This window comes from Tiliqua scincoides, chromosome 3 (genome assembly GCF_035046505.1).
Source record: "Tiliqua scincoides isolate rTilSci1 chromosome 3, rTilSci1.hap2, whole genome shotgun sequence".
Taxonomy (NCBI): Eukaryota; Metazoa; Chordata; class Lepidosauria; order Squamata; family Scincidae; genus Tiliqua; species Tiliqua scincoides.
In genome coordinates, this window is record NC_089823.1 from 148981987 (window position 1) to 149007038 (window position 25052).

The 25052-nt window shown below is 41.8% G+C and overlaps 1 protein-coding gene across 1 annotated transcript in view; it reads left to right on the forward strand.

Annotated features, from left to right (window-relative positions):
• The window catches only part of LOC136644603 (solute carrier family 22 member 15-like), a 29502-nt gene extending 15414 nt beyond the window's left edge, over positions 1–14088 (forward strand). Inside the window, exons 6-11 of the mRNA XM_066620620.1 lie at positions 1208–1429; positions 2642–2782; positions 4129–4217; positions 4585–4693; positions 7884–7956; positions 10779–14088. Coding sequence (XP_066476717.1) covers positions 1208–1429; positions 2642–2782; positions 4129–4217; positions 4585–4693; positions 7884–7956; positions 10779–10946 — 802 coding nt within the window. The 3' untranslated portion in view covers positions 10947–14088. The remainder of the gene's footprint in view (positions 1–1207; positions 1430–2641; positions 2783–4128; positions 4218–4584; positions 4694–7883; positions 7957–10778) is intronic.
• Positions 14089–25052: the final 10964 nt, after the last annotated feature.

Genomic DNA, 25052 nt, shown 5'->3' on the forward strand with positions numbered 1-25052 from the left:
GATGAGGGGAGCACAGCTCCCCTCGCCTTTCAGAGGCTTTGCAAGCGTCAAGCCTTGCTTGATGATGTGGGTGCTGATCTGCATTCCTGTCGCTAAGTGACACATGACTGTATATCTCTGAAAAGTAGAGATTTGAACTCTGATATAAACTCTTTGTTAGTCAGAGAACTGACTGCAGATGTAAAGTGACACCTACGATTCAACACTGAAAAGGGAATGGGAGGGTGGGTGGGCATGTATGCTGTGGCCCAGTCCCAATCTCTTAAATGTCTGCTCTTGCTTATTTAGCCCAATAAGAGCATCAAGATTATCTGCATTAGTGGAAGCCATGTGTAAAAGGCATGGTTTGTAACAGAGTAGCAGATGGAATAATAATGGGTTTGAGAAGAGAAATCTACAGGAAAAAATTAATTAGATGTTTCCCTCTTGCATTTTGCTGTGTGTCAATGACATATATTTCATGAAATAATACTACTTTTATAGTTAAATTGGTTATGGCTCTAATGTAATGAGCAATTATGATGTGTTGGTTCCGGTAGGTTTGTCTCTCTTGTCATATTGAATGAAACAGCTTGTTTAGTCTGTCTTTTACACCAGTTAATGGTAATTTAAAGTGAATAGTATTGTGGGATACCTCATTTGCCATTTGGAAGTGTGATATGCTCTAGTTAGCTTTGTACACACCATGCTGACAACATGGAATAATGAAATAAGAAGAAAAATTAGATTGGATACGATCCAACCCTGATTCTATGCTTCCATAATACAGCTTTATTAGAAAAGATTATTAGAACATGACATGATTTTATGTACTTTTATAGTTTCGTATAATTGTGAATAGAAATTATAATCAATGACATGATAAGGAAATATGACCGTAAGGGTGGGTATGAACAGTATTGTTACTTTGGGGATTTAGAGATCAGGGAGCTGGACATGCCCTTTGTGTTCCATGATGGTAATACACAATAACTTTTAGATAAATGAGATCATTTTCTCACAGTGGTTTGTGGAATCTTTGAACATCTCTAGAAAGTGCTCTGTATTTTTACCTGCTTTCTAGGTAGATAGCTTTTGCTAAGCTTTGAAAAAGATATAACGTATGATCACCTAGAAAATATGTTTGCATTAATATGCAGATTACAAAAAGGATTGATACCGTATGTGGATAAGCATAGGTGTGTCTTTTCTACTGTTTGGATTACAGTATGCTTCCAGAATCACCAAGGTGGTTATACTCCCAAGGCAGAACTGGTGAAGCTGAGAAAGTTCTACAGTACATAGCCCTTGGTAATGGAAAAGAGAGAGTGTCTGTGAAGCTGAAACAGCATACTGGAGCAATAAAAAAGGATGATTCTGCACCTGGTGTCCTAAACCTAGTTAAAAACCCAGTTCTTCGGTGGCGCACCGTCATCTTGGTTTATATCTGGTAATTAATAAAAAGCGTTTCTGAGAGTGCATGAGTTACTCATGCATGAGAGAGGCAGGCTCTGATTGGAAGTTCTCGGGTTTTGTTATGCTGATGCTCCACTGGAACAACAGTTTTAGTGGGTTGTCTTCTAAGAAAGTTAAGATTCTTCAGTCGTTTTGAAATGGACAGGACTTCAGTTAGTTATGATTAACTTGTCGTGTTGATTTCAGTGGTCCTTTGTCATAATGACCTTTCTTAAGATACGTACAATCCAATATAACCTGGTATTCAAAAGAATAATAAATATTTTGAGAGAGCTTGCTTCCTTGATCACCTTTTCTTACTGAAGGATTGTCCTGGATTTTCTTAAACTTTTAGGAGAGGGTGTGAGTGAGTGTCTGTGTGTTACACAAACCATAGTACCACACACATGACACAAGGGCAAAATAGATTATGCTTGTGAGAAGCACACTGTTATTGCTTCCTTTTAGACTTCTTCCTGCACTCCTAAGGCATGCATATATAAAAGAGCTTCATATATATATGAATGAGAGCCAGAGGACAAGGATCTTCCACTTCGAATTTTGGCACCATGTATTTTTTTCTGCCTGTCCTTTCTACTGTAATTGAGAAAAAGGGGATGAACTCCTGTTTTTCTGGGGACCCAGCAGGCTAAACCATTTCCTTCCCTATATCCTTTCTTCATCTGGGAGGAGAGTGGACTGAGCTCTGATGTGGAGTCCCAGTCATCCATCATACCTGTTTTCCTCTGCTGGGGAACACAGCATGCCAAGGTTTTTCCAATTCCAGGACCTCAGGGTTGTTAGGAAGAGACCAGTGTTGGAGGGAGTTGAGTTGTTCATGCTCAGGAATGAGTCTGAATCTTCAGCATCTAGTTGAAATAAAAACCAGTACAATCAGGCCTGTAATGGCTTCAACAGAATCCTTACCAGATGTGTAGAGCCATTATTTATGGCACAAATATATTTGAGTGCCAGTTTTCCACAGGAACTGAACCTCAAATAGAAAGGGAAGTTGGTGAACCTGAAGATTCTGCCCCTCCCTTCTGAAGGAATCTAGTAACTAAGCAACATCTTTGGTGGAATTCTCTTGTGATCCTTGCAGTGTTCTAAATGTATCTTTTGTTTGTGAAAGTGTTCTTAACATTACATAAACCCCTGGCTGATTCTGATAACCACAGGTTGATTAACCTTTCATTGAAATTTTCAGGTTCGTGTGCAGTTTTGTGTACTATGGCTTAACATTGAATGCTGGTGAATTAGGAGGGAATTTGTATCTAAATGTGGCTCTTTATGGCCTTGTAGAAGTTCCAGCATTTCCACTCTGTATGTTCTTTATTGGGAGATCATGGTAAGGCTTTCCAGTTCTCTGTGTGTATACTGTTCTGTGATAGATAACATTGCTGAAAAACTTTGCCTCAAGTTGGTGCATAAAAAATCAAAACTTCACATATAGGCTAATGGGTTCTGAGCTATCTGTGACAGATCTGGAGAGAGATCTTGGGGTGGTGGTGGACAGGTCGATGAAAGTGTTGACCCAATGTGCGGTGGCAGTAACGAAGGCCAATTCTATGCTTGGGATCATTAGAAAAGGTATTGAGAACAAAACGGCTAATATTATAATGCCGTTGTACAAATTGATGGTAAGGCCACACCTGGAGTGTTGCGTCCAGTTCTGGTCGCAACATCTCAAAAAAGACATAGTGGAAATGGAAAAGGTGCAAAAGAGAGCGACTAAGATGATTACTGGGCTGGGGCACCTTCCTTATGAGGAAAGGCTATGGCGTTCGGGCCTCTTCAGCCTAGAAAAGAGATGCCTGAGGGGGGACATGATTGAGACATACAAAATTATGCATGGGAAGGATAAAGTGGATAGAGAGATGCTCTTTACACTCTCACATAACACCAGAACCAGGGGACATCCACTAAAATTGAGTGTTGGGAGGATTAGGACAGACAAAAGAAAATATTTCTTTACTCAGCATGTGGTCAGTCTGTGGAACTCCTTGCCGCAGGATGTGGTGACGGCATCTGGCCTGGTTGCCTTTAAAAGGGGATTGGACAAGTTTCTGGAGGAAAAATCCATTATGGGTTACAAGCCATGATGTGTATGTGCAACCTCCTGATTTTAGAAATGGGCTATGTGAGCTGCAAGGGAGGGCACCAGGTTGCAGGTCTCTTGTTATCTGGTGTGCTCTCTGGGGCATTTGGCGGGCCACTGTGAGATGCGGGAAGCTGGACTAGATGGGCCTATGGCCTGATCCAGTGGGGCTGTTCTTATGTTCTCTGTAATGAGAGTTTCTAAATCTGCCTTTGAAGTGTGGGCATGAATGTTGAATTTCTCCAAAACCTTAAGTTTGGGGAGACTGTAACACCACATCTGAGCACTCCTTAATGGATAGCACCTTTGTTACCATATGCAGCTGAGTAAATGTAAGATTGTCATCTTCACTCATGGAAGGCTAATATTTTGTTTAAAACTGATTTGCTCATCTCTTGAGACATGGCGAGAAATAGGAGATTTGTAGCACTTCGGCATTCCTTATGCTCTTGATGGATTTTCCTTCCATTGTGCCCATATGGCTCTCCACTACTTATTTGTTTGGCCCTTAACAATGATACAAAAGTAAAATAATTTTAAAAATAAACACATTTGCAAAAGTTTTAGTCTGTGCTTTGCTACTTTTTTTTTTTTAGGTCAGGAAGACGAAAAAGTACAACTGTTTTTTTGATATTTGCAGGCATTGCCTGTCTATTGACCGTGTTTTTACCAGAAAATACTGGTGGTGAGTATTATGTTTTTTCTAAGGAAATGCAGCCTTTTCTGTTTACACACAAGTTGCATTATGAGAAGATAATGTTTGTAGTGCTTTAAGGGGCTGGGTCAGATAATGCTGCTAGTGCCCAACCCAGCCCCATATGAAGAAAGAGGCGTGCACTTGCGATATGTGCACATCTTGGCATCTCTCCGCCATTCCAGGGGAGTTTTCTCAATCACAGTAGGAACACACACAAGAATGTCTAAAATAAACTTCCAGGGGTTTTTAAGGGAGCTGCTTGGGAGGACTTTGCTCAGAGGAGGGTGACTTTGTCATTATTTTTAATTATTTGCAAGTGGTTGTTTACTTTTTTCTTCTGTGCTCTATTTTTTAGGATTTTTCCTCAGTCCTAGTCTCTTAGCCTTATATGGAAAATTGACTGTAAGTGCTGCCTTCAACATCATATATATTTACTCTTCAGAACTCTACCCAACAGTAGTGAGGTAAATGGTAGCTTGTATGCTTCACTCCAATCACATAAGATTCTCAAATACTAACAGCTGTAAAGCCCAATACAGTTAAGCCAGATTAATCCTTATCAGGATTTACAGTTGTGCCAGTGTTCTGCTGAAGAGTGGCTCATTTAAGATGTGAGCAGCTTTGTCAGAGGAACAGAAGGGTGTGGGCTGGTATTAAAGAGCCTCTTATGCAACTCTGTTGGCCATTAATTGGCCAAAGAACTATTGGGTAAAGTTGTGCTATCCTCTACCACTCTTTTATAGTAGTAGTAATAGAGTAAATCTCAATCCTCTTGCAAAACTCTGAAAACTGTTTGGGCTGTCCCAGCATGAGCTATAGCAGCGTTTCTCAAACTGGGTCACGGCCCACGAGTGGGTCACAACCCCATTTTTGGTGGGTCATGGGGCCTGCTGCAATTGGAAGCCACTTCCAGGTCACCCTAGTCCCTTGACCCATGTCATTGGTTGCACTGCATTGCGCCCTTGAAGCTGCTTGCAAGGCATTCTGGGGTGTGAAACAGCGCGATGCAGCCAATGGTGTAGGTTGCAGGTTGGCACAACCTGGAAGCAGCTTCTGGTTTGTATCTTGTAGCTTCCTGGTTGTGGCAGGCCCAACACCGACCAAGGACACTGGTGGGTTGTGAAGGTAGGAAGTTGAGAATTGCTGAGCTATAGTAATGCAGATTGTATCTCCCTAATTGGAAAGACTAACATCTCTTGTCTTTAGGAATTGTATTGAGTTATGGCGTGCAATTTTTCTGCCAGTGATAAACAGTTGAAAAATAAGGCTTGAAAATTTAAATGAATATTTAGGAAACAAAAATATTGTACAGTATACTGCTTTTCAAGGAAGACTGTGTTGGTATTTTTTTCCATATTGTGATTTAAATTTTAGTGTTTAGTTCATTTGAAATGATAACACAGACCAACACACATTTTGCTTCCTTAAACGTTACACCAATCCCTGGGTATATTTGGGGTGCTGATTCCAAAAATGGCATCTGTTGTGCCCTATCACGTCTAGTTTTGGAGATACAGTATAGCCTCTTCAGTGAATAGTTCAAGCAGCTTCCTCATGAGGAAGCCTACACCATGGCTTCCTCATGACGAAGCTGCTTGAACCATTCACTAATGAGGCTATACTGTATCTCCAAAATTAGACCTGATAGGGCAAAACGGATGGCATTTTTAGAATTGGCACCCCAAATTCATATCAAACCACCATAAAGTTTGGGAAAATGAAAGTATTCCATTAATTATGTCAAATCAAGTAGATGTAAATGAAAACAAAGTTGGAACACAAATATTAAGATAATTAAAGTGGTATTAAGATAATTAAAGCGGTATCTTCTAAAGAGAATTTATATAAATTGATTTATAGAGGATATTTAATGCCAGAGGAAGTAGCAAAAATGTACCCTGGATCATCAAATAATTGTTAGATATGCAAAGAGAATGAGGGAATTCTTTATTATATGTGGTGATTATGTGGAAAGTAAAGAAATATTGGAAAATGATATATATTGTTACAAGAGATATTGAATTGTGTAGTACCATTTAAACCGGAAATATTCCTTTTAAATTTGATATCAGAAATTGAAGACCAATATAAGAAACATTTCATTGTACATATCAGTATAGCAGCAAGAATATTCTATGTGCAAAATTTGAAGCCTTTTTATGATTGGATAAATAATTTTAGTTAAACAATAGTGATTGTTTAGTTAAATCATTAATTAGTATAATGACAAATAGGATAATCTTTGTATCAATGATTTTTTTCCCCAGTCGTTGTTGATTTCTTTTTTGGATTAAGACATGTTGTAATCTATGGCCAATATCCTCATATGTAACCTATGTAGTCCCAGCCCTAAGTTTAACCCATTTTCCTTACCTGTATCTGTAATAAATAAATAAACTTTGCACAAAACAAAGAAAAAAGAAAAGCACTACATCAATATTAATAAAGAAGCAAAGATTGAGAACCAAGTTTGGAATAGTTTAAGAATAGTATTGTATCACCACCTAGTGGTGGTATGCTGTTTTGCAGAATTTTCTATGTCTTCTCCAGTTTACATTGCATTTTTCCATGGATAAATAATTTCAGCAGGAACTATTGACTAGACTTAACTATATTATTTATTACATTAATATTCAGTCTTTCCTCCAAAGCAAGAAGTTCAGAGGCAGAATTTGTAACAAAATTTATTGTTGGTTTTGTTTTATGGCCGAATTGGATTCTCCTGAAACAAAGAATATATTTCATTTCATTCATATAATATAGCTTGGAATAGTGGTTTCCAGTGATGATTTGGCACTGACTGCTTTGGAACCTCATAGCTGATTGTCAGTTTTCTGCAAATGAATGGTATGAATTATGAAGTAGAGATGACATCCAATTCAGGGGATGAGATTGACAGCCCAATCCTATGCATATCTACTTGGAAGTAAGTTCCACTGAGTTCATTGGGGCTTGCTCCTAGGAAAATGTGTAAAGCAGTGTTTTTCAAACTGGGGTGTTGCAACACCCCAGCCTGTGCTGTTTTCCTTTAAGGGGAAGGGGGAAGGCAGAGGCACAATGCCCAGCATCATGCCTCTGATCAGGTGAGGGGGTGGGCTGCCATTCACCGTCACCTGCAGGACCCTTGTGGTGGTTGGAGGAGCCTGGCGCCAGCCTCAGTAGGGCTCCCCACACAGCGCAGAGCCCTCCAGAAAGCGATTGCAACCACTTCTGGTTTTGAGATAAACAGGAAGTGGTCATGATCACCTCCTGGAGGGCTCTGCGTTGCATCGGGAGCCTTGCTGAGGCTGGCGCCGGGCTCCCCCAACCCCCAGGAGGCTCCTGCAGGTGGCGGTGAGTGGCAGCATGCCCCTGCACCCCAATCAGAGCCACGATGCTGCGCATCGCATCTCTGCCTTCCCTCCACCTCCTGCCTTCTGACACAAAGACTTAGTGGCTCTCAAACACTCTCTGAGAGTTTGAGAACCACTGGTGTATAGGATTGCAGCCTGTGTGTAGAGTCTCTGAATAAAGCCTGAATTCACTGAAAACTAGTAGTGGGTGTATTTTCCAATGAAACTAATTGGTGTGTTTGGTGAAACATACATTGCTGTCTTTTTTTTCTGTTGTATGAGTATTTGGAAAAATGTAAAACAGTGTCTCCTTTTAAAACAGAAATGCCGGCTTAGGTGTTTGTTCAATGATTTGCAGATTTGGTGGTATTTTTGCTCCATTTGTTCCTTCTTTGGTAAGTGTTTTTCTCTTGTTTTGCTTAAAAAAAAAACACCTCACACTTAATATGAGTTATAGTCATGTCATGGTACACTGGTTTGCTGTGAATGGTTCACAGGTAATCTGTGGGCGTTTAGGGGAGGGTCGTGTATTAATGGGTCCATTGGGGGATATGAGCCCCTTACCAGCAGTGTGGTGCGCCTTGTCAGTTGTCCAAAAACTGATGGTGTGCCTTGACAATTTTACCATCTTGTCAGTGTACTATGAGATGAAAAAGGTTGAAAATCACTGGTCTAATATCTAAATAATGGTGGCATCACCTTAAAATAAATGCTTCTAGGAGGTAATTATAGTTTTTTGTGACCGTATTTGATGTGATTTGATCATCCTCACAAAACGTGGTTTGCGTTGTATAGACAGAAGATTGTATTCTGCGATCCTATGCACACGTACTTGAAAGAAAGTTCCATTGGACCCGGAGGGGCTTCTTTCAAGGAGACACACATAGGGTTATGTTGAGAGTTATCATTCTGCTCATGTAAAGGGGCTTGCACCTGTGGAAGTGATAACGTGAAGTTCTTGCACACAGAAATCTTAATGGTTCTTGATTTGGCTTTATGCTTGTTCTGTGTTATGCAGCATGTTTCACAAGATACTGCAGGAGGTGTCACTCACAGAATTATAAGCACCTCATTGTATAATTTCTTCCACATGTGCTTGCACAACTGCATGTAGAAGAGTGCAAAGTAATGTTTCACCTTACTTCTACAAGTGTCTTAGGATACTGTCCAGAAACTATGTTAGTATAGATATTTCTTTAGCTAACGAAGCACTAGGCCTAAGACAGAACTCGTCTATTGTTGTTCAGCAGCTGGAATAGGTGTCACAACCTTATTTGAGGGAGATGTGAGGTAGCAGCCCAGACAGAAGTTTCAGTTGGGGAAAATGGCACTAGGAAAAGAGTTTCATACCCAGTTTCACTTCTTTAAGGACTAGGATATCTGAAGGACCACCTTCTCCCCCGTCATCCTGCCTGGCCCCTAATATCGGCAGGGAGGACCCTGCTTAGGACAGTGCTGCCATCTGAGGCCAAGGGGATGGCAGCAAGATCCAGCACCTTCTCTGTTGTTGCACCATGTCTGTGGAACTAGTTTCCAGAAAAATCTTACAACAGCCCCCCTTTTAGATACTTTCCAGATGGGTTTTAAAGCACATCTGTTTTGCTTAGCCTTTGAGAAGGGATGATGCCCTAGGACAGTGTTTTTTAATGTTTGTCCTCCACCGCACTACTTCATGTGCACCACATATTCGAAGTACCGGACATAGCTGGTGGTGACATTATTGCCAGTTACTTCTGGGTTGGGAGGCCAGATGCGTCGCAACAAACACCAGTAAGAGGCTTGGGGTGGATGGGAGGGCTTTTCTGAGTGCAGAAAAGCAGGCTTTGGAGCCTCCTACTGCTGTTTTTTGTGTCATGTTACTGGTCTCACTGCTGGGTGGCAGGTGTCTAGGGGTCCTGCGAGTACAACTCCAAGTATTACTGCTGGTACCTCATACCACTGGTTGAGAAACACTGCCCTAGGGCCCTGTTTCTTTAGTCACTGGTTTGAACCTTTGTTTTAATGCTGCTTTTATAGTTTTACAGCTCAATCCTATCCATTGCCGGTGCAGCAGGACCACATGGCTCACACTGTATCCAGCACTGGTTAGGAGCAGACTGGGGGTCTCTTAGGGGTAAGGGTTAGGTTAGGTCTCCTAGGGGTAGAGCCCCAGCCTGCCCCAGTGTGGCTACTTGGATCTGCACCAGCGAAATTGCTGGCACAAGTCCGAGAAGCCCTGTGTTGGGGGAAGAGACTTGGAATAAGGAATCAGCTACAGTGTAAGCCAGCACCACTAATCCCAGGCTTGATCCACCCCCGTCCCTGCACTGCTTGGAACACCTTCTGCCTGCTCCATCGAACACTGCTTTGGATCTGGAGCTGGCAGGATAGTGTGGGCCTTCCCGTCAGCGCAGCCTGTTCACAGGAGGCCACAAGCATGCTTTAAGGCACATTTGCAACACCCTAGGCTAACGCAGCAGCTGCTGCAGTAGCAGAAGGTAAGCATATGATTGCACTGTTCGTTTGTTAATAATCCACTCACATATTCCCCACCCCCACCTGGCTGGTTGGTGTGGTGAGACACTTGGAAGCAGCTGCTGAAGAAAATTAATAAGAATATACAGGTGTGTTGCTGGGGTGGGGGGAGGTTTCGTAGGTAGACATTTCAGCATTTACTCTTTTTGCCTGCATAAGCATTTTGGGACTCATTTCTATAATGAGTTACATCCCCAGTTACCCATACTTAGGGCGCAATTCCAACTCCTTATGTCAGTGTTTTCCAGCACTGACATAAGGGCAATGCAGCTCCGAGGTAAGGGAACAAACATTCCCTGACTTTGAGGAGGCCTCTGTGAGTGACACCCAACTGCAGGATGCAGCATACGTCCCATTGGCAGCGCTATGCCAGTGCTGGAAATCACTGACAAAAGGGGTTAGGATTGCACCCTTAGTTACTTACTCTGTAAGAGGGTATGATGGCTACTTTTTGGTAATTTATTTAATGTTTTAATTGATGGTTTTTATTGCTGCTGCTTATCACAGGCTGGTTTTTAATGTCTATTTTATAGTTTATGTATTTTAATTGTAGCTGCCTTGGGTGTCCTTCAGGGAGAAAGGCGGGCCAAAGTCAAATAAATACACATTTTTCCTCCAACTACTGAACTTGTATATGAATTGAGTAGTGCATTATTTTGTGTTTGGCTATCAATTAGTAACAGTTTTGTTTTTGTTATTCTAGAAATCTCTTAGTCCATCTGTACCATTTGTGGTCTTTGGACTCAGTGGGTTATCGGGTGGTTTCCTGACTCTTCTACTTCCAGAAACTCTAAACAAGCCAATTGAAGAGACAATTGAAGACCTGCAGACTCCTGTCTATCAAATGCTTAAAAACAAAAAGGCAGAGTAAAAATGATTTTTTTATTTTTACAAACAATTTCTGTAGCTATTAATGTGCAAGAAAGATTTTTCATTCATTTGAAATCTTTTTGCAATAAAGTTCTTTTTCCTTCATTCTGAAATACATTTATTTGGTCATTGTGGTCAGTGTTTAAAAAGAAAGCATGTTCAAATCTTTATGTATTAGCAGGGAGCACAGATGTGCTTGGTGGCATTCTTATCTCATTCATTCTTATTTGCTTTTATGTACCCAATTCTGTTAGTGACATACAACTTTTTGTTATCAGGGGCAGCCCAGCTATGTGGGTGTTTGAAATGGCCACTTTGAGTGATGCATTGGGAGATGCCAAGCTGATGGGGGATGCCCAGCAACCTGAGCCCTGCTCACCATCTGCCCAACTGCTGCCCCCATCTTCTCATGTGCTCAAAGAGTATATGAGAAGGGGTAGCGGCCATTTACCTTCTCTTGCAGCTCCCCCACTGCTTCTTGCAAAGTGACCAGGTGGGAGGATGCTGGGAGATGAGAAGTTCCGTTTCCATTCCCAAGATCCTCCCAAGAAGAAGCTGTTTTGGAGGAGCAGGAAGTACATACTGGTGTGGTTTGTGTACACCTACTGGCTGGCATATCAAGATCTGCTGGTTTGTGTGTACATACTGCTAGAGTGGTGGTGCAGCAGATCAGTCACTGTTTGGGGTAGTAGATCAGCTTGGACTGCCCCTGTTTGTGATCCTAGAAAAAGCTCTTGGTTTCTGATTTCTTATTCAACTTTGTTAGAAGCCATCTGGAAAACTTTCCTATAGCAGATGTATGGCAAATGAAACTTTTGAAATTGTCAAGTGGCTTAATTTGTCTATCTATTTTCCATGGTTTTCATAGATTGGTTTCAGCGAATTCATTATGGTCAATTAAAAAAAGATTTACCTTCTAAACTGGCATTTGGTAATTATATACCCGTTGTAAATGATTTAAATTTTCCCCAGAATGTTTTGGAGTATTTAGGCAAGTGTCAAATGAACTTCTGTCAATAGTTTCTCTCAAATAATTGAATGTGAAGACTGTCATCTTTGTGAAGAGCATGTAGAAGATTATATTATGTAAGCCATAATTTTTAAAGGAGATGGTCAGTGTAGAAGTGTGACAGTGGACATAATAATTGTTAGAAAACTACCTCTATTAGTTGTGGCAAAAACAGTCCAATAGCTTCTAAAAAGCCTTAAATCATTTAAAAGAGCACTGGCAACAGCTGTACTTGTCTGAAATTAGAAGTTGTAGTTTTGACTTACTCACAGGTTGTTTGTAAAAACCAAGATCAAAATCAACTCCTTATTTTCCATAAGCCTATGAAATAGGTCATTGGATGAATAAGTCATTAAACCATTCTAATAATTTTTTCCCATTTGTTTAATAGGTAAATCAGTTAGAAGAAAACGGTTAACGTTGCAAAAAGCATATCCTGGTTGAAAAATGAAGTGTCTTTTGAAATAGTGCTTCTGTTAAGATGGGGCGGCATCAAGATTACTGCACTGAAACACTCAGAAGTATTTCGGGGTTTTCCATATGCTGGATTAATTTTTTTAAAATAAGAAAATGAAAAAGATGTAAAAAGTCATGAAGAAAAATGAAGGGGCTAAATATGTCTTAAAATCCTACTTTCAACATTCTAGCATATTTAAATTACCCAGCTCTGAAATTTTTGTAGTAACGCAAGGAACAATTCTGTAATGTTTAGTTGATATCTTGATATAAGTGTTTAATTATTGAAGGTTTTGATTTTAATCTCTGTCAACACCTAAGCAAACAAAGTATAAAGGTTAATTGAAACACAACTATGTTGACTTATTTAAATAGAGTCAACAGGCCAGATTGGGACCGTTGTGGGGTGCTATGTTTTGTAATTTCTACAGATGCTGCATGATGCCAATATTTTTATATTCATCTTTTGAACATTCCACAATATTTATAAAGACCAAAGATGCTTTTTGCTGGTGTTTCTACTGACTATTGTTATAATATAGTTTTATTTGAGGTATGAAGAAATTTGTTGCAGTACACATGTGCTGTAGGAAATAAGTAAGTATGCAATTATAGGTTTTAGTTGAAATAGATATTGTTGTCATGAATGATAGTAAAATCAGTGTTGTGTAAGGTTATGGATTGGATCTGAAAGCAGCTTTCTGTTTGTGAAAGATGTGTGCCACTCATGGAAGGGCTGTTATATATTAACTGCTCTAGCACAAGTTGCAGAAATGAAACATAATCCAAAATCCAATGTTCTCCCACTTGTGCTAGAGTTCTTGCAATCTCTTACAATGTGTGAGAATTGCTGTAGAATCTACTTTGTATAGTACTGCATGAACTCTTCTGCAACCTCTTGCACAAGTGTTTGCAAAACTGTACTAGCAAACATTTTCCTTTTGCTCATGGTCCTTTGAATCCATCCCTAGGGGACAAAAGTACTTTGCACAAAATGACATCACCATGCTAAGGGTGTTTCATTTGGCCCTGTTATTTATAGACAGAACCCTGAGGGCTAAAATAGTATTTGTCAAAATGCTGCTTTTAGAGGCTACCAACCTGCAGTTTACAGCATTCAGGCAGATTGCTGTCAACCTGTCAAATCACTTGTTGCCTAGCAGAGATTCAGCTGACAGAGATGTACATTTTCAGTCTGTGATTTCAAGGTCATGTTTTAAAAGCAAGCTGTAATCATAGCAACCCCTCCAAGATTTCTAGCTGAAATATCTGTTCTAGCTGTTGCTAAAATATCTAAAATGAATGTATTTTAATATCCTGATTTAGCAGTAGTCAATTAGACAAACTACAGGGCCCTTTCATGTATTCTGTTTTTGTGAACAGTTGACAGAAATATTCCTAGGTGTTATCTGATACTTCATTACTTTCCTTTAGAGATCATGTTTAAATAGCAGGGAAATAAAAGATGAATACCATTTTTATTGGACATTTTCCTTTCTGTTGAATACTTTATAAAACTATATTTTTGTAATAAAAATGCAACATAAAATTATAAAAAATACTGCACATGTGAAAGCAAGTTGCTAAGATAATTCTCTGTGAACTTATTTGCCAAATGAAATGGTTCTCATGTCTGATATTTAATATAACCTTGAGGCTGTTTTGCCCATTGTAGAAAATGGATAATAAACAACGCTTGTTTGAATCTTAAATGTGGTAGTGCTGTATTTTCTTAATTTCTGAAATGATCCTCCTGTGACATCCTTAAACTGTGTCTAAAATGCAGTCTATTGGGCTAATGTCCTACCTCAGATGTTGCCTGTGAGCATAGAGGAGAATTACATCGCGGGCCACAACAAAGATGTGTTTCACTAATGTAAGAAGACTAGTAAATACAGCTAAATTGAGGAATCATGGAAGTATTACACTGTGTTTGGTAACTTCTATTCTGTGGAATGAGGCTTTTGTATGCCTTGAACTTTTGCTGTTTTGCTGACCAATTTGAGTCATTGGTATTGGAATTAGGATGTTCAAGAACATAGGGCAAACTGTGGGTGGCCCCCTTCCATTGTGCTTGGTGGCCCCTCCCCTCTGGGGATATGGGAAAAGGCTAGTTGTGGTTCCCCCCTTCTCAAGTTTAGGGAGCAAACTGGTTCCTCTTCTCACAGGAATGCGAGAAGAAGCTCTTTACAAGTCAGGCAATTAGCAGGGCAATAACCCAGTTACCCAACTGGCTTCTGATTACTGCCAATTGCTTTCTCAACTTGAGGAGCTCACAGACCATATAGGCAGGTTAATTGCCCTCCAAAGCCTTGACTTCCCAGCCAGAGTCCCCACTCAGCTTGCAACAGGGTGTCAGGCATACTTAATGGGCATCAGGGTAGCACAAGACCAAGTCACTGGAACCCAGTCCCATTTACCACCTGTTTCTTCCTTCCGTGATTCCAATAATCCACACAGCTGTAAATAGGATTTATTAAAAGGACAGAGAATAACATAAGACAGGCACTTTACTTAGGCATAGATTTAGGAATTTCAAGAGAGCATACAATATGCACCAAAATTAAAATAATAAAAACTAACTCATAACACTATCACTCACTAAAAGTCTTGCATCAATAAATCTCAGTCCATAGTTGGCCCTGCTGTGGTCAGGGTCATCCATCTTGGAATACAGTGGTCAAAGCTCAGGCCCCACAGGCCAGAGAAGGACTAAGACAAAAGATGTTCCTAACAGGTGACTCTTATACCAAACTTGAATTCAACAGCCAATTGGAACTCAGAACCAGCTGAAGGTTCTAGTGGTGCTGTCAGGCAACTCACTTGTGGAGGGTTGCCCCTCCCAACCTGAAACCTGCAGCTGGAATGGATTCATAATCAAGATGTCCTTGGCTAATCAACCACTCTGGGAACTGCTGTCCCTTAGAGATGAGGGCTGGCTGCTCCCACATCTCCCCCAGAAGCTAGTTCCTCTGGAATGCCCTAATGAGCAACTTTCTCACAGCTGTGCCTCGCTAACATAGCTCCAGGCAGAGGCCTATACTTTGCTTTTACCTAATTTTGCCTTTTCTGTGACAACGCTTACTGGCAGTGGCCTGAGATATGTTCAGTGTAGATGTTTTAGGACTACCAGATGGTGTCAGACACCATCAGCTTGTGCGTGAGCTTGGCATAGCATTTACCCACACCATAAACACTCAGCATGGGCTTGTTCTTGGTGCTCCAGCCACTGAGGGCCCCAACAAGGAAGGCATGGATGGAGACCTTGTACCTCTCTGCCTCAGGGCATCTGCCAGGAGTGTGTTCTTCTGGTGCTTGCATTCCCTGGCCTTTGTCGTGGCTTCTGTTCTCAAAGGGGATGATGATGTTAACCACGGTGATTTGCTTCTTGTTGCAGTTCCCAGGCCAGGGTACCCACACAGCCCTGCAGCAGTACATCCACTAGATAAGTGGCCAGCAACGCCCTGCCAGGAAGGAGGAATGGCACACCTACTATGCCCAAATGCTAGCACCACATCACCGAGATGATGCAAATGCCAGCAGGACCCAACAGAGACAACAGGAGCATGAACTTGTGGCAGCTACCACAGAATAATACCCCCAGCAATGCCAAGCACCAATATTTGCTACACATGTCAGAGAAAAAAAGGATGACAGTGAGGAATGGATTCCCCACAGATACTGAGGGCCCACTGTACTGCAAAATCTCCATGTCCTTCCCCCAGGTTTCTCTGGGAAGCCCACCTATTCTCCCTATGTCCTCCCCCCACCACCTTTCCCTCCATTTTGCTCTCCCCCTTCTCCTTCTATGGAGTTTCTCTATCCTCCTCCACCTCTTCTTCCTCAGTCACTTTTCCCAGGCTAAGAGTTACAGAGAGAAAATCTGAATTCCCGCAGGGACATTGCTATCCCTTAGTTCTGACTAAGGGGTCAGGGCAGGATGTTCAATTTCAATTTTGCTGTTACAACCAAATTTGGAAGAGCTTTTCTTGGCTAATCGTGAAAAAGATAGAGAGAGGGCAAAGAGACTGAAAAATATAGAGAGGAAAAAATGGGAGGCAGATCTGAAGCAACAAGAGAAAGGTAAGACTGCCTGCTCAGATCTGGATGGTCCTATCCAGCCTTTGGAAGCCAAGTCTGTCATTCAGGCCATGCTTACCATCTATGCTTGCCTAGAAGTTAAAAAAATTTATGCCTAAAAGCCTGAAAACCTGGGTTGACTTATACACAGGTCGAGGCAGCAGCTTCTGGAAAGCTTAGCAGCTGCCTGGTGGGTGGGATTGCGCTGAGAGGCAGGACACAAGCATGGAGGGAAAAAGGAGAATTTTTTCTAGTAATTATGGTATTCAGAGGCAGGTATTTTAGCTTCTCCAAACAGGAAGTGAAGTGAAGGCAGTTATGGGTATTGTAGTTTATATGAGGGTTGGTGCTACAGAAGTGCAACACTTGCTCTTCACAAAGGCTATGAAGGTCCCATAAGCATATTCAACTCCATTCCAGTTTGGAGAAGAAGGTAAAATGCTTCCTTTTTTTCTTTTCTTTTTCCTGCAGCCTCAGAACAGTTCCTGGCGATTCATTTTTAAAGAATTTCATACCCCTTTAAGTTTAGGGGTCTGGTTTTTAAAACACAGGATGTCATCGTCATTTCCATCTGAAACAAAGTCCCAGGCTACAATTCAGTACACCATTGCTTAAGAATAACACCCATGGAAAGCAATGTGTCTACTTCTGAGTAAAACAGATTGTAACTATGTGTAGCTCATGCTCAGTCCTTGTTGATTGTTGCTCTGCTGTGAATTGAATTGCACACTCCTAGTTATGTGTTATATGTTGTATGTAGAGCCTCTAGCTTAACACACCAGTCACCTTAAAGAAGGATCTGATTCATGGTTCTACTACGGGGTGTCCAAACTTTTTGGCAAGAGGGCCACATCATCTCTCTGACACTGTGTTGGGGGCCAGGAAAAAGAGTTAATTTACATTTCAAATTTGAAAACAATTTACATAAATGAATACACTAGAGATGGAACTTGTATGAATGAATGAAGGTCTTGCATTAGCTCATGGCCTATAATAGGCCTTGCACAAAGCAAGGCTGGCCTTTGCTGCATCACAGACGTGAAACAACAAGCAGTGGAGGGAGCCCTCATCTCACAGTTCACACAAGAGGTTGAACAGTTGGCCTTTACACTGAGAGCAGTTGCATTGGGCCAGCACAGGCTCCAGCAAGTCTCTGGAGGGCCAGAGCTCATTGGAGGCTGGGGTTCCCTGTGGGCTGGATTGGGAGTCCTTGAGGGCTGCAAGTGGCCCCAGGGCCGGGGTTTGGGCACCCCTGTTCTACTGGTATGTTGTTTACAGGCACTTACTCTGATAGTGTTTACCAAAAGGTTGTGAAGACCAGAATTTAAAAAGTTAAAGAACAAAAATTTATCTTAGGATCTTTTACTAAATTTTTAATATATTAGACTGTACAGTTCTTAGGTAACGATTACTGCTGGTTATTTTTCAGGATCTGGCCTTGGGTAAAATTAGACAAAACTATAGTCAGACACTGCCTAAGTTTAACCCTCCCAATTTATCCAAGGATCATAGAAAATTCCATGATTTTTTATTCAAAACCTGCCTTGACTTATCTATGATATTGACTTATAGCTGAGTATCTGTGGTGCTCTGAATTAAGCCCCACTGAGCCTAGTCAGTCTTACTGACAGGAAGTTGGACATACTGCATGAGCCCTCTTCGTGATCCCAAAGAACAAGAATAGAACAACTAGGAAGTAACTTTCTGATGGTCATTGTGACTTGCTGTCTCTCACTGCTCTAGCTAGCTGGTGGAAATGAGTTTAATTGCTATGGAACTAAAAGTATTTGGTCTAGAACAGCCATTTTCAACCATTGTAGTGTGGAATGGTCTGCAGGTGTGCCACGGAAGTTTGGGGGAAGGTCATTTATTAGTAGGGCCATTGGGGGATGTGAGCCCCCCTTCGACACCATGGTATGCCTTGTCAATTGTCAAAAGACAGCTGGTGTGCCTTGACAATTTTAGTACCTTGTCAGTGTGCTGTGAGATAAAAAAGGTGAAAATCACTGGTCTTGAGGTTTCAGGGCAAAGATTTTATTCTGCTTGAGTGATTAACTATATATACTTCTGGGGGCAATGATCTTTGTGAAGAAAACTTGAGAGCAGTTATAAAAGCACTCTGACTCTTCTACTAAACATGATGTTGATATATATTTTTTTCTCTCTGTTGAATCTACTTTTGATATGCAGGGTTTGCAGAGGGTGACAAAACTAAGATTTCACCTTCCAGGGAAATTGAGTTTTCATTCACCCATGGCACTGTTTTTCCATATCTCCAGTGGCAGACTTACTTAAAGAGAAAACTCTTTGGTTTTCCTGTACGTGATAGTTCATTTCTATAAGACAAACTCCTTCTCTGCTTTCTGTATTGTAGTGCATAAAATTCCTTATAAACTTACTTTTAGATTACCAAAAATATTGGTAATCAACCAGGAAGGATAGAATATAATTGGCAGGATGTATTTAAGAGTTAACACTAAGTTTGGTGTTGGAAGAATTAATTATACGTTGCAGGTGTTCTTAATCAGTTTAATAGGACAATATTAAACTATCAAATGTTTCAATTACAAAGAATCTGATTAAATAATGTTGAGTTTACAAACAGATCTGACTATAAGCAATTACTTTTCTGCAGCTTATAGACCATACATCATCAAGTATTTATCATTTTAAAATTGTCTCCCAAGTGGCTGCACTACCTTTTTATCTACAATAACGCACCAGTATCAAAGCAAGGATTTTTGTAGTTAATCAAGTTTACAGAACTTGCAAATTGGAATATTGGAATAGATGAATCCAGAAAGCATGAAAATTGATGTATAGTAACTCAGAAAATGCAATGAAGCTAATTTGCATATGTAATTGATTAAGCTGTTCTTTCCTGAAAGCTGTAAATTGGCTGCTGGTAACTTGAGAGAACTGAATTCCATTCTAAATTTGACAGTAAGCTGACAGCAGTGATCAACTGTTTGAGACAGTTTTATATCTTTAAATCATGCAGTACTTTTATATTGCTCCCATTTCTACAAGTGATGTTAAACACTTTAAACTGGGGGGTTTAAACCTCCATTTAAAGGTTGATATGAGCTTTTGGATTTGGTAAGAACTCGTATTGCATGTTTTTTGTATTTTAATCCTCCCAAAAGATGTGCAAAGCATACACCACCCCCACCCATCTTCAGAAGGACCTCATGCAAGTGGGATATGACAAAATGGCAACCTGTGATCACCAACCAGTTTTCATGGCCCAGTGGGAATTTGAATCTGGATTTTCTTGGCCTGAGTCAAACATGGGGACCATGTTAAAAGGGACCACAGTATTTTAAGTGGAATAGACTTGACACTTGGATATTTTAATCACAGCGTGCGAGAACACTATTGTATAATTTACATGGTAAATATTTTGTTGAAGTATTTTTTACTGAAATATTTTAATTGAAGGTGTGCAGGAGACACACTTGGGTTGTGATCTTTTTTAACCTTCTAGCACTTAGAAGCACCAGAGAGCTGTTTTTTTTTTTATTTCCATTGCACTTGGGTTTTTTTTTTTTAAAGGTTCTAGCATTCTAGCCATGCTAGAATTTATCTGAGGGAGCTTGGAGCTAGAGAAGATGGCCACCACTATTCCTACCTCACTTCTGCCTCTTTTCTATCAAAACAAATGCAGGAACCTTTCAAAAACATGACAGCCTCAACAGTGTGTGCAGGGTATGGTTACAACATGGTGATCTCCATACAATAAATTGCAATGAGGGGACACCATTTTCCTGTTTTTAAAATAACTGCGCTGGAACCATGCTAGCAGCATGCTGGAAACATCAGTTCCACTTTTTTTCTAGGTAAAAAAAGAATGCAGCCTCAAACTCACATACTTGGTGTTAGGTGCCTACCTGTAGAGCAAAGGCCTGACCAGTAATGTGCTTATTTTGTAGGGCTGATGGCAAGAGGCCATTCCCAGATCAGGAAGGCCACACTAGTTGTTGCATCATGTAATCAATCTCTCCGTTCCATGAGAACGAAGACGCCAAAACTGAACAGAGCTTGCCAACTGCTTAAATGTTAATAGACTTCTCATGTCTCCAAAATGGAGATGAAACAATCCAGTTCTAAATTCTGCTGGAACAGTATTGTATTGGCAACCTTCAGTCTCGAAAGACTATGGTATCGCGCTCTGAAAGGTGGTTCTGGAACAGCGTCTAGTGTGGCTGAAAAGGCCAATCCGGGAGTGACAATCCCTTCCACACCGGGAGCAAGTGCAGTCTGTCCCTGGTCTGTCTCTCTGGCTATGGGCCTTCCTTCTTTGCCTCTTAGCCTCAGACTGTTGGCCAAGTATCTCTTCAAACTGGGAAAGGCCATGCTGCACAGCCTGCCTCCAAGCGGGCCGCTCAGAGGCCAGGGTTTCCCACTTGTTGAGGTCCATCCCTAAGGCCTTCAGATCCCTCTTGCAGATGTCCTTGTATCGCAGCTGTGGTCTACCTGTAGGGCGCTTTCCTTGCACGAGTTCTCCATAGAGGAGATCCTTTGGGATCCGGCCATCATCCATTCTCACGACATGACCAAGCCAACGCAGGCGTCTCTGTTTCAGCAGTGAATACATGCTAGGGATTCCAGCACGTTCCAGGACTGTGTTGTTTGGAACTTTGTCCTGCCAGGTGATGCCGAGGATGCGTCGGAGGCAGCGCATGTGGAAAGCGCTCAGTTTCCTCTCCTGTTGTGAGCGAAGAGTCCATGACTCGCTGCAGTACAGAAGTGTACTCAGGACGCAAGCTCTGTAGACCTGGATCTTGGTATGTTCCGTCAGCTTCTTGTTGGACCAGACTCTCTTTGTGAGTCTGGAAAACGTGGTAGCTGCTTTACCGATGCGCTTGTTTAGCTCGGTATCGAGAGAATGAGTGTCGGAGATTGTTGAGCCAAGGTACACAAAGTCATGGACAACCTCCAGTTCATGCTCAGAGATTGTAATGCAGGGAGGTGAGTCCACATCCTGAACCATGACCTGTGTTTTCTTCAGGCTGATTGTCAGTCCAAAATCTTGGCAGGCCTTGCTAAAACGATCCATGAGCTGCTGGAGATCTTTGGCAGAGTGGGTAGTGACAGCTGCATCGTCGGCAAAGAGGAAGTCACGCAGACATTTCAGCTGGACTTTGGATTTTGCTCTCAGTCTGGAGAGGTTGAAGAGCTTTCCGTCTGATCTGGTCCGGAGATAGATGCCTTCTGTTGCAGTTCCAAAGGCCTGCTTCAGCAGGACAGTGAAGAAAATCCCAAACAAGGTTGGCGCAAGAACACAGCCCTGCTTCACTCCGCTTCGGATGTCAAAAGGGTCTGATGTGGAGCCATCGAAGACAACAGTGCCCTTCATGTCCTTGTGGAAAGATCTGATGATGCTGAGGAGCCTGGATGGACATCCAATCTTGGGGAGAATCTTGAAGAGGCCGTCTCTGCTGACCAGGTCGAAAGCCTTTGTGAGATCTATGAAGGCTATAAAGAGTGGCTGTTGTTGTTCCCTGCATTTCTCCTGCAGTTGTCTAAGGGAGAATACCATATCAGTGGTGGACCTGTTGGCTCGGAATCCACACTGCGATTCCGGATAGACGCTCTCTGCAAGTACCTGGAGCCTCTTTAGTACAACTCGGGCAAACAGCTTTCCTACAACGCTAAGGAGAGAGATGCCGCGGTAGTTGTTGCAGTCACCCCTGTCACCTTTGTTCTTGTACAGCGTGATGATGTTTGCTGGAACAGTATATTTTATTGTATAGGACCCTAGCCACTTCCCTGGACTCCTGAAGTGGAGAAAAAAGAACTCTTATAAAACAAAGGAAAAGTTTCACAACTCCAACACTCCTTCCCAACTTCAAGATTAAGATCAATCTAGGAATATGATTCAAGGGCCATCCAACTAGATACCACACCCACAATTGTTAGCAAAACAAAGGCAGAACCCAGCAGGGTTCTCCTCCTATCAGCAGGAGACTTTCTGATTGAGTCACCCCACCCCATTACATTTTAAGGGCTTGCTTCATGGCTCTTCTTCCACCTTTGAGACCCCTCTCTGCCCAGGGAAAATGCATGGCTGGTTCTTTGCTGTTACAACCCCTGCAGCTCAAAGCGCTCAAGCCTCACAAAAACAGGATAACCCAGAACTGCAGTGGAGTCTCACCAAAGACCCACCAAATCCTCACTGTCTCATGCAAGTCACATTGACTGCTTTGACTGTTTAACACATTGACTGTTACCTGTGTGTGTGTATGAAGCATTTTTATGACTGGTAGTTGTAGAATTCTTTCCCTCTCTCTAGATTAAGTGTATGTGAGCTACTGTATTTCAGTTAGGCCCAGTTTGAACCCATTTTTTGGTTCTTGAGCACTATAGCAAACTTCTGTGCACCAATGAATAACACAGATGTGCCATGGGCCATTACATTCAGTCTCTGCACATGATCCTCCCCCCCCCCCGTGAGTGCATGTTACATGTGTTTAAAATGCACTGCTGGTAACAGTACTGGTACCAAGGGCTAACTGGCCAAGTGAGCCATCTGGTGAGTGCAGGCCTATGACCACTGCCTGACTTCCTTGGCAGGTTGAGCACATACATCTTAGGGAGTACATACATCTTGGGCAGAAAACTTTCCTGTATGTTGGTATGTTATCTTCCTTCTACTGTGCAGAATTTAATTGTTTCAGACAGTAGCTTATAGATTTTCTCTAGGGAATCTTTTCACTTTGACTTGTCTTCCAAGAGGATAGCTAAACATCTGTCAGAGAATACCTCTGTTTTGCATTTTGGGGCATGCTCTAGAGCAGGGCTGTCAAACTCATTTCAAACCAAGGGCTGAGTAACATTCATGATGCCTGCTGAGGGCCAGAAGTTATGTCATTAGGCAGGAAATGATGTCATTAAATAGGTCATAACCAAAAATAAGCACTTTTTCTCACTTAGGAACTCAGCTGCAAATGACAGAAGAGAAAATATGCAAATCTTGATCATATTTCAAAATATGGGAGAGCCCAATTTTCATGTGGGCTGCCCTTTCAGAAGTAACACCTTAGCACTGCTCAGCAGAGGAGAGCCTGAGGGCCAGATAAAAAGCTTCCGCAGGCCACATCCGGCCCCCGGGCCTTATGTTTGACACCCCAGCTCTAGAATGCGCACTTGGTTTTCACATGGCACTAGCCAGGAGTTTGGGGTGCAATGTGTGAACTGACTGGGTATATACTTTATGGCTTCATAACAGAAGGAAAATCAGGAGCAGCAAGCAAGTTGTTTTACAGGTAAGCTGTGGTGATCCAGAGAGGTTGCTGTGACCCATTGTGTGGTGATAGGTGCAGCAAGGCACATAGTCCTTGCCACTGGCCTTTCCACACATCCTCAGGAACAGCCTGGCTGGCTAGGAGCTGTCTGAGAAAGGGGAGACGTTGCCTCCAGGAAAGACCAAAAAAGTTGTGCCCATCCTCACCCCACCTCCTGCCTGGGGAAGCCTCCACACTGGATATCAGAAGAGCAATCTAGGAAGCTAGCAAACGGGCAAAGAGTCTTTGGGTGCAATCCTAACCAACTTTCCAGCACTGGCATAGCTGTGCTAATGGGGCATGTGCTGCATTCTGCAGTTGGGGGGCAGGCACAGAGACCTCCTTAAGGTAGAGCAATGTTTGTTCCCTTACCTCGAAGTTGCATTACCCTTATGTTGGTGCTGGAAAGTGAGTTAGGATTGTGCCCTTTGTATTAGAGTGCTGAGCTCCTGTTTACCACAGGTGCCTATATGTCATTCATGATCTTCTCACTGAGGACCTCAAAAATTTCCAAGGACCTCCAGGAATTTTCTGATTAAGCTGAGAGAGGAGAAAAGTGGAGAAACAAGAAGAGGCAGTTTGAAAACTATATTAAGGACTTTGCTTGTTTTTAGAGACAATATCCTAGTGAGGGCTTAGGAAAGGGGAGCAAGGAGGGTAATTACTAAGGCCCAAATTCTAACCCACTTTCCAGCACTGGCATACCTGGGCCAGTGGGGCATATGCTGCATCCTGCAGTTGGGAGGCAGACATGGAGGCCTCCTCAAGCTAAGGAAATGTTTGTTCCCGTATGTTGGAGCTGCATTGCCCTTACCGCAGTGCTGGAAAGTTGGTTAGAATTGTGCCCTAAGTAACTAGGAACCACTTTACTGCTTATAGTATAGCTTGAAAAATGACTTGGAATTGTTTTGGTTATTGTGATGGAGGGTGGCAGAATAACCAGGGTGATATGCCATTGGGGCAAAAGATTAAAGGCCACACTGCTAAAGCATAAAGGCATACAGAATAGAAAGGCTGTTTTTATTTAGAAAAATCAGTTAGTCTCACAAAAAAAGCTGCTTGAAAGACTCATTTTAGAAAACTGTTTTGCTAGTTTCACAGAAGCTGAGACATTGGGGCTTCAAAGCCTGCGCTATACACTTTGGAATTTAGAAAAGGGAGTCTTATCTAAGGCAAGGATAGATAGGCTTCATCATTGGCAGAAGTACACGACTCGCCAAGGACATCACAACACTGAGAAAACATATATATGCAACAATTGTAGTCATTAGAAGTA